The sequence below is a fragment of the Montipora foliosa genome, chromosome 9 (genome assembly GCF_036669935.1).
Source record: "Montipora foliosa isolate CH-2021 chromosome 9, ASM3666993v2, whole genome shotgun sequence".
In the NCBI taxonomy this organism is placed as follows: domain Eukaryota; kingdom Metazoa; phylum Cnidaria; class Anthozoa; order Scleractinia; family Acroporidae; genus Montipora; species Montipora foliosa.
In genome coordinates, this window is record NC_090877.1 from 40,323,557 (window position 1) to 40,333,556 (window position 10,000).

At 40.6% G+C, this 10,000-nt stretch overlaps 1 protein-coding gene and 1 non-coding gene across 2 annotated transcripts in view; one reads left to right on the forward strand and one right to left on the reverse strand.

Moving 5' to 3' along the window:
* Positions 1 to 10,000, forward strand: part of LOC137971324 (TNF receptor-associated factor 6-like) — a 35,919-nt gene that overhangs the window by 24,574 nt on the left and 1,345 nt on the right. Inside the window, exons 4-7 of the mRNA XM_068818151.1 lie at positions 2,641 to 2,715; positions 3,101 to 3,178; positions 5,068 to 5,417; positions 7,349 to 10,000. The exon at positions 7,349 to 10,000 is cut by the window's right edge and continues 1,345 nt beyond it. Coding sequence (XP_068674252.1) covers positions 2,641 to 2,715; positions 3,101 to 3,178; positions 5,068 to 5,417; positions 7,349 to 7,856 — 1,011 coding nt within the window. The 3' untranslated portion in view covers positions 7,857 to 10,000. The remainder of the gene's footprint in view (positions 1 to 2,640; positions 2,716 to 3,100; positions 3,179 to 5,067; positions 5,418 to 7,348) is intronic.
* Trnaf-aaa (transfer RNA phenylalanine (anticodon AAA)) lies at positions 3,377 to 3,451 on the reverse strand. Its single transcript has one exon. It is a non-coding gene; the product is annotated as a tRNA-Phe (tRNA).

Sequence of the window (10,000 nt, forward strand, 5' to 3'; positions counted from 1 at the left end):
TGCTCGCATGTGCTAACTAATCAACACTGAAAAAAATGCGGTATTGTCCCTTTCATGCGACATCTCAAATCTTCCGTTCTCCGGGTATAAATGGAGAAAATAAGCCTCACGTTTAGTATCATGTGGTTTTTACACGTATCGTCACCTTACCAAGCTCAGGGCGCACATCCTATCAGAAACCTCCATAACTTCCCCCGAGGGGACTTCTCGTCCGATCTTGCCAAGCCGCTTTCGGCAGCAGGAGCACACGCCTACAAATATAATGATGTATAAATAGTTAATTTCGCTATTTATGGCGGTTGCTATCAGTTGTGTCTATATAAGACATAGCTAACTAATAACCTTTAAGAAAACTCACCTGATCCGACGGGAACGAATATGCCAGTTTCGTTAAGCACCGTTTGTGAAGCTAGTTTAGTGAGCCCCGTCTCCGCTCTCGGCCGATTCTTAACTTTCGCACTGTGCGAGGACAGTAAAGCCGGGACGTCGCAACGAGTTGAGCTGCGTTTCCAGCCAAGACCAAGTGTCTCGCGATGGTGAGGGCATATATTGAGTTGATCAATGTTTTGCGGACGTGAAAAGAGACGCGCTCTTGCGAGAATGAGCTCAACTTCATTCTGCACATCAGTAAAGGCAAGTGCAGACTTATGGTTATCTGTATTACTGGTGCAGTTGAGCAATGGGATGAGTTTCACGGACTTTTCTTTATCCTTGCTACTGAAACCACACTTCCCGCCAACGATCTCTTGGAAGGAACAAGCTTCACCTTCCATAGTGGTAAAAAAATGATTTACGTTCTCACTGGCGCAAAACCCCGACCGTGGGAACAGTCCCATTCGATTGGTCGATTCTCATCTTTGGCAAAGACGCCCAAGAACACTCTGTGCGCAACCTGGATTTGAAATTTCGCGGCGGATTTTGTTAATTTGGATGCCTCCCTTAACATGGATTTCAATTATCAATATTTTTTTAATGTACGTTTTTCTCTACTTTTTATCTGTGCAAAAATTGGTTTTTTTTTTGTAACTGCCCACCCCACCCCCTCCCCCGCCTCAAATAATAAAATGGTCTGTGAGGTGCTTCACAATCTGTCACGCAATTCCAAAATAACGCTCTGCCTGTATTCGCCAGGTCTCATCAGCTCCAGAGTGAACAGATTCCAACACAAAAACAGATCTAAGTGTGTCACGGATGTCTTAATAGCGTACCCAGGCATATTTCATCGATGAACTTCAGCGTTTCTTACATTAAGATAGAATTATTGGCTTTTCCTGAAACGTTCAAGCTTCTATCTACTACACCCGATTAAAAGCTTCATATGCAGCCGCCATCGGCTTAATTCTGCCGCTGCAAGACAATCCATGCTCCTGTCCGACGCAATCATACGATGGTAACTCAGATTCATTCTCAAATTAAATATGGAATGAGAAAATTAGTTAATATGAAGCGCTCATTTCATTATATTAATTAAACCGATGCGACTAGTCAATGTAAACAAACACTCTGAGGTCAATTTGAGGTCACTGAGCGCACAATTTCTTCGAAGTGATTTACTCATTGTGAAGCGCTCCCTAAAAAACCCAACCAAAATTTTAATGTACGTTTAAAAACTATATCTCAAGGCTTCGAAACCAAAATTTGGGGCAATTTGGAGAATTCCCATAACCGGGGGCTCGATTTCAGTTTTGCCTATAAATTTTCGCATTCGCAACTGGGCATTTTGAATGCGCTTAGCAAGCGTTGATTTTACACTTCAGACACGGAAATTTGTCGTAAATAGGATGTTAGATGTCCATTTTATAGGAATTAAGTGTTAGATTGCCGATAGGTTAACATGTTTGGTTACGCGAAGCAGTTTTTTCGGTCGGTCGATTTTCCCTTGTGAGGCCGTTAATTTCAGGCTCCAGACGGGCGAAATCCAAAATCTCAAATAATTCCAAAAATCGGTCGTATTTCGGAAAATAAACCCCGGGATGTTTGTAAACTCGTCAGTACCTTTTTATAGACTGAAAATGAGGGTAGGTTAGGTTTTCGACTGTGGCCGCCTTTTGCTCGATTTTCCTGTGCACTCGCTCTTAATACGGAAAGCTGATTGGCTGCTGAAATGACATAAAATAATGCACATGGTTACAGCATTTGTGACAGAGTGGATGCTTGAAACTTATCTATGTTGGGAAGACAAAAATCATGAAGTGAGCATAAAAAATGCTTCCTATATTTTTAGCCTTCTGAAATTTGCCAAAAAAATCGGCCACTTTTGAAAAATTTCCATTGGTCCCCCTTTCCTATTTTGCAAAAAACTGCGGTTTTCGACACTTTTGGAAAAATTGTCATTTCTCGTCATTTCTCGGGGTTTACAACTTTTTTCATCTTCAGTGAACAAAGAAAATAACGGGGGCCCATGCAGTGATGTGTCCTTCGTTAAAGTCTTCTTTTCATTGTAAGTCTTCTTTGACATCTATGCCATCTTTTATTGGACACAGTCCAATCAAACGATCATTTGGTAGTGATGTTTGAAGTTGCTGGCATGTTGTATGACATGTTGTATCAGTCAATGTCATACTATTGTTGATAATATTTCAACTACCTTTCTAGTATTTATAAGTTTAGTTGTATCAATGTCAAATATTATTTTTGCAGATTCATGATCAAAATTGCTCTCATTACCCTTTGTTGTGCGAGAACTGTGGAAAAGAGAACATTTCAAGAAACAAGGTAAGCTGACTTTTGCATTAAATAAGAACTTCTCTTGACAACATCATAGAATATTGCAGCGGGAATGCTCATATGCATTTATATTATCCAGGGCCTAATAAAATAAGTCACTCATTGTAATGTTCAACTCTAACTTCGAGGTCTCCCATTTACTTCATATCTTTTGCCGCTTAATTTACTGTACCTCTTACATCTACTTGTCCATTGCTGTTATGCTAATTTTCATCTTAAATATTAAATACTCCCATACTAAATATTCACTTGAGGTGTCCAGGGGCCAGCCACTCTGGACACTCCACACTGAGTCCGTAAATATTACAAGTGCAAAAACTTTGTGGAGATTCTTGTGCGTTTGGTACCACTGTTGATGATTTTTATTCTCCAGATGCAAGAACACATTGAGAAAGATTGTCCAAGAGCCGAAATAAAATGCCCTTTCAGCACTGTGGGCTGTTCGTTTGAGGTACAAAGCAATGCTTAACATTATAATAGGAAATTTTTTTTTGCACCGTACAGGAAGAAAAGTTGTGGTGACCGTGCTAATCAAACTGATCGTGGAGATAAAAAAAATGGAACGATTCTAGAATCGAATGTGAGAATGATATAAACACATGAGAAATGAAATGATGGTAGAACCAACTGGGATCTCGGAAAAAATACGAGCCCCAGATGGGATTCGAACCCACGACCCTCCGTGATTTAGTCGGATGCTCTAACCACTGAGCTACTGGAGGGTGAAATGTGGGTATTGACTCGAGCTGCATCACGCAGCTACAGAGTCAAATGACTGACAGCATAGCTCATAACTCATAACTGGCCGGGGATTCTAGAATCCCCGGCCATTTTTTCATGGCATAAATCTGTTGGGCCTGCACCCGCAGTCGTGAACTAAATGGAATGGGTCATCTCCGAGTCGCTATTTGTGTCGGTCTTCGCAGCGAGTCTTGGCGCTCAACTATTGAAAGGGAAAGGAGTTTGATTTGCATGAGAATACGCAACTCATTTCCATTTGCAGCAACTAGGAAATGGGCTAATGAAGCGAGTGTATAATTATTGCTCCCCTAGTCGAAAGCTAACTGGACTTCAGTGGGTGTATATCTGTTGCTCTCGCAGTCCCGCACTTCCGTAGTCGAAAACTAAGTTGCATCTTAGTCACAGATGAATGCATTCCAATACCGTGTAAGGAATTTTTGAAATGTTATGAATTGAGGCAATATCACGCACCGTACGCGTAGTGGAAACCCTCATGTCATACTTAATTCGGGCAGAAAAAGTGCCATAAGATTAGTCTCCAAAGACAAACGAAAAATTCCTCTCACAGTATTTGAGGTAGTACAATCATCTATGAGAACTGAAAATTTGGCAGCGATATCTTAAACCCCGATAGGACAGGAGGTTCGAGAAGTTGTAATTTTGGCGTCAAAATAAAGCCCTAGAAAATCGAGCTTAAAGATTTCGCGTGCAGTTCACGGTCTGCTGAATAATTCCGCCCCCTACTTGAAAGTCAATTATGCTGAGCCAATCAGCGTTCGGCCATGTGCTAAAGTAGCAGATCGTGCGTAAACGGCGTCAATGATTGACACCCGATCCTTTCACGTGTGATTGACATAATAGGTCAATCATTTTTCGCGCGCGGATTTTGGTGGGAAACAAAGAAAAGTGATTTTAGCTGTTTTAAATTAATTTTTCAGAATATATTTTTGGGAAAATATACTTCACAGCACACCGATTCAAGATTTGCAAAAACAAGAAATTTGAGCGAGAAGCCCAAATTTAGTTTGACTGAGCCCTTGATCGATAAGTAATCACATGATTTTTCTCCTGCAGTTTGGAATTAATAAGCACTTGAAATTTTTTCAGACTAAATTGCACACACCCTACGGGCTTGTGCAATTTTGTTCGCCTTTGAAAAAAATTTACTCTCGCTTATTTATTCCAAATTGCACTCGAAATCATGTGATTACTTGTATTTACCTATACTTTAAAGGACAGTTTGAAATTGGACGCATCATTAAATTCGCGCTAGTTGTACTTGAATCATTTATCTTTTTCCAGAGCTGTTAAAAAGAACTAAGAAAATTTAATCAGATTAAGCTATAAAAATATTATTATCATCATCTTCTTGTATTTTGTCATAGTTATGATTAATTGATAATAGGACTTCGTGTCGCACAATTCAGGGAGTAATCGTGCAAGAATTTTCAAATAGGCCGAGCGCGATTTTGAACTTACTCGCCCGATTACTCCCTGAACTGTACTCCACTCAATCCTATTACTATTACTACTTCTCGAGAACGAGAGAGGATCAGTGTAGTCATTTGATGATCGACATGTATTTGACTCTCTACATAGGGCCCACGCCCAGCAGTAAATACGCATGTCACAGAGCAGCTTAACAGTCATTTGATTGACATGACAAAGGCATTTGCAGCATTAAAGGCTGATCAGTCCGGCGAACTGGAGATAGCACCAAGGAATCAGATACGACGCACCAGGCTTGGCGCGGAAGCATTTCCACAAGAGCAGGCCAGCCATGACGTGTTTGTGAATGACTTGGCAACACTGTGTCAGCAGCAGCGTGCAGAAATAGATGAAATGAGACAACTTGTTACTGCACTCAACAGCTCGGTTCAGCATTTGGAACGTCGCCTCGAAGACACTCGTATAAGGGTAGAAAGGCCTGTACAAGAGCTTACTGTTAGGTGAGTGCGATGCGACGCGAGTATATGATGAGAATTTACTCCCAGAAAATCCAGTGACCAAGGTGATGGACTAAGACTACGGCTTGAGATCTCTATCAAACGTTAAGAGACCTACACTACCAAGGAAAAATTGGGCAGGCCAAGTTGCATGAAAAGTGTTGCGCGTATAACTGGGCCTTTAAAGTGGAACTATGAACAAAAAATCAATTTTTTTCCTTTGGATTTCAAAAACTGTGTTAACTAAACACGAACTGGCCCAAGTTTAAAGCCTTAATTTCAAAAAGACAATTGTTTATTTTAAATGGAAATCATAAAATCTTGAGAGAGCTGGATCGAGGAGAAAATGACGTCAAAGGCTCACTAGTTTAAGAATACAATGCGTTTGTACGCGACTGAATTAATGTGCAGCACGGGAGTTTCGGGCTTTCAACTCGCGTTTTTTGCGTACATAATAATCTAGGTTTACACGCTGAAATTTTAAGGTGGCTTACAACAGTTTTCCGAAGAAAAAGATCAACGTTTTCGAATCTGTGAAATTAAAGCAACAGGATGTCTCTTCTGAAGTGTTAGTCACTGCAATTGATGTAAAATGTAATTTTGCCGAACAAATAAATGCAAATCGGGGGAAAATGCTAAACATAGTGACCGAGCTCCTGGAGGGGGGACTGGAAACTAGACACTTCAAAGGCTTTTCGAAAACCAGCCGTACAACCCCACCTCAAAATTTCAGAATTTCCGAAAGCGAGAAAAAATAATTATGTAGAGAAATGGTTAAATCTGCCAGACAGGTTTTTCACAAATGACAAAAAACGTCGATTTTCGTCTATTTTAATAATAACTGAAAAACTGTCTGATAGAACTTTTTGAAAAAATGTTGACGGTTTTGTCTACATGTTGTTTTTTAATTCGCAAAATTTTAACCCTGGTTGTAAGGCTAGGTTTTGAGAAAAAGGCCTTTGAAATGTCTAGTTTCCAGTCCCCCCTCCAGGAAGATAAAATTACATTTTACATCAATTGCAGTGACCAACACTTCACAAGAGACATCATTTTGCTTAATTAATTTCACAGATTTCAAAATTTTGATATTTTTTCTTCGGATAACTGTAGTAAGCCACCTTAAGCTATTGAGGCAATGACGTCACTTTTTCCGAGATCCAACCTTCTAAGGTCCAGTCGATCAGTTTTGAACGTGAGTAATTGCGGACCGTGAAATCCAAAACTTACACTCAAAGTAAACAGCATTTGGATAAAAATCAAAGCTCAAAATTTTGCCAGTCAGATGTTAAGCAAACACACTTTCAAAATTTGTAGGAAAAAAGGAATTGATTTTTTATGATAGTACCACTTTAAAAACAATAGCAGATGCTTACAACACCAAACAATAGCAGGTTACCGGAGCTGCTATACTACTGTCAATCGTCCTCTTCGAAGAAGAGAAGTCCAACCTTTCCTCAGATGGCATAGCAAAGGCAGAACTGTGATGCTCAGTTATTTCCGAGCCCGGGCGGAAGCAAATGAATGCATCGTAAACGTTTGTCTTGGACTCAGTTCTTTCGGCTCTAATTTAGCTAGACCAGTTTCTTCGTTTATTTTGACGTAAAATTTCCTCTCACCGCATTGGAGATGCAGTTTTCCCACTGTACAATCCAATGATAATTTATGAATGAAAACGAAAAAAACTGATATGTTAACGAGTGGCAGTATAAATGATACTAAACTTTCTGTTTTAAATAGACCTTTCCTTTGATTTTCTTCGTTTAAGTACTTTTCACCAAAGTTCATGACGAAATGAGTTTTAAAAAAACACTGACATGTACAAATTCTTGGCTTCACTTTAACTCTGAGAAAATGGTGTTCACCTTGGCTGCTTATAGTGGTGATATGACCATGGGTCTCAGCTGATTATTAACAGTGTTCCTCTTATCTGTCAGGTTTAACCGGGTAGAAACGAAGGTGCTGGAGTATGAAGGCCGTGTGTGCAATGGTTCCTACATCTGGAGGATAGAGAATTACCGGCAGTGTCGTCAAGATGCCATGAACGGAGTTATGACGGCCATACAGAGCCCAGCTTTCCATACCAGCCTGTACGGGTACAAACTCTGCATGCGGATCAACTTAAATGGTGTGGATAGTGGAGTCGGAAGGTTCGTTGCTCTGTCCGTTCACATGATGAAAGGGGATTATGATAACATCCTAGAATGGCCCTTTACTGGAAGAATCGCTCTTTCCATCTTGGATCAGAGAGATGGCGTGGAATTTCGTCAGCATATCAGCGAGACCCTGGTCGCCAAGCCAAATCTGTTGGCCTTTCAGAGACCAACAGCTCCGTGCAATGACAAAGGCTACGACTTGGTGGAATTTGCCCCAATTGAGCAGATCCGTGAACCGCAGTACGTGAAGAACAATACCATGTTGGTCCACATTCAGATTTTTCAGTAAGAAGGCATTTGCCGCGGCAATCGAGGGCTTCGAGGCTCCCTTGTCGTGGTCTTCAGTCCAGCAAGTGCGGTCGTGAGCGCGGACGCGGTGGCACTTGCAGGCGTTGACGCCAACCTGTGAAAATGTTCTCGTATTTCTCAGCTTACATTGCTTACGCTTCACCTGGCATTGCCAGGCAGAAAGCTCTGTGAGAAGCATGGAAAGCAGCCTTAGTTTGCTTGCGCTAAAGAACCTCTCCGGAGTTCGGTGAAGTTTTCAGTTGGTTGTTTCTTTGAGTCCAGACATTTCCCCAGCTGCTTGATCAAAGTGGTATATCATAAGATCATTATGACGGCAGTTTTACTCCTGACAAATAGCAGTTGAGGAATTTTTTTTTTCTTTGACTTGGTTGAAGACTAAATACGTGCATGTATATTGACCGAACGCAAAAAAATGGCCGCTAATAGATCATTCTTTTGCCTGTGTTAATTAGCGTTAGAAGCCTCGTTTGTATGTTGAAGATTGAGAGAATTTTGACTGTAAACCGAGGCTAGTCAGACTAACTTGCAAAATGAGAAAAGAATGATTTTTGCGTTCGGTCTGATTTTTTTATTTTTACTTTTTGCATTTGTCTGTTGTAGTTTGCCTTGTTTTAACGCTTTACTTGAAAAGCTTTACGCAAAGATGACCACGACAACGTCATTGTCCAATATAACTTTACGTATTTTTAATCATTTCGCAATGATAACAAATCGCTCTACGTTGAAAGTGTGGACCAACCATTCAGTAAATAAAAATTGCATCGATCAACGGTATGGATGCTTGTAGAGAGAGTTTAATTTCGACATTTCATGTCGCCTTCAAGGCGAAAAATGCAAAAATTGTCAAAGCGAAAGAGTAACTTTGAAAATAGTGTTATTTCATCTGGTTTGAAAATCAGATGAAATAACAGTGGCCGTCTTTATACTTGAGACGTATAATACGTCTGGGCGACTTTGGGCAATTTAATTTAATGCGTCTTTTAGTTCGTCATTTAATTCGTCCCTTATAAAGACGGGCGAGAGACGCTGTATACGTCTGGACAAAATAAATCATTTGATGCGTCTTTGAAGACGCACTAAACGATTTAGTTCATCCAGACGTACGATGCTTCTCTCGCCCTTCGTTATACGGGACGAAAAAAGACGTTGTCTGTGCTTAAGCGCCCCGTCGCAATAATTTGTGATATTTTTTATTACTAATATTTCAACGCTAGCAGAGGTCTCTTTCCTTTTTGCGTTCTCTCGGCTGACGGGTACAGGAAGAGAGACCTCTATTAATATTTCGCCCTTTATAGCTCTTTATCTAAACTACAACATTAAAATTTGCGTCGATATTAACTATTACGAACAATCGTGCACGCACGATTCCTTTTCTAAGCATTTGGGATAGTAAGGAGACAACTGAGATTCCCTGTATAATATCTGTTGAAACAGATCATTGAAAACAGTTAGGCGTGTTGCATTTGACATGGTGTGAGACACAATAGTGTCATACAAACGAAACAAGTTACAATTTGTCAAGGAAGATGATTGTTAAATCATCAAAGCCGTGAGAATCAACCTCGAGATTCCTCGATGACAACTGCAGTAGATTGCCGCGCTGGTTCCGGAACGGGACCAGTTACAATTTAGTATAACGGGAATGGCCAAACGCGCGCCACGTTTCCAACGCAACATGTCCATGTTTATGTGCCCCAGGCCCCTGGGGCGCAACAAGTGGACCTAGCGCGCATGCCTTAGTGCAAAATGTTGCGTGAACGTGGCCAAACCAGTAGAACATCATGCAATAACCAAAATGTTGCACGAAAAGTTTGACCTTTTTCAAATTTGATCCAACATGTTGCAACATACCACAACGTATCGCAACAGGGTTGCCAAAAGTATGCAACATGTTGTGCCCTAACAATGTTGCAAGATGTTGCGTTGAAGTATTTCGAACGTTTGGCCAGACAAACCAAAATGAGCTTGTTTCGAAACCATTTCAAAGGCACGCTGAATTGCTACTATGATGTAAGGTGATCATTTGTGGATGTTGAGGGGTTTACGGGGATTCGGAACGGCACATTTTATGCTCGTTTGTTTAAAGCCCGTTTAAAACTTAAACGGAAAAAACTGAAGATTTTC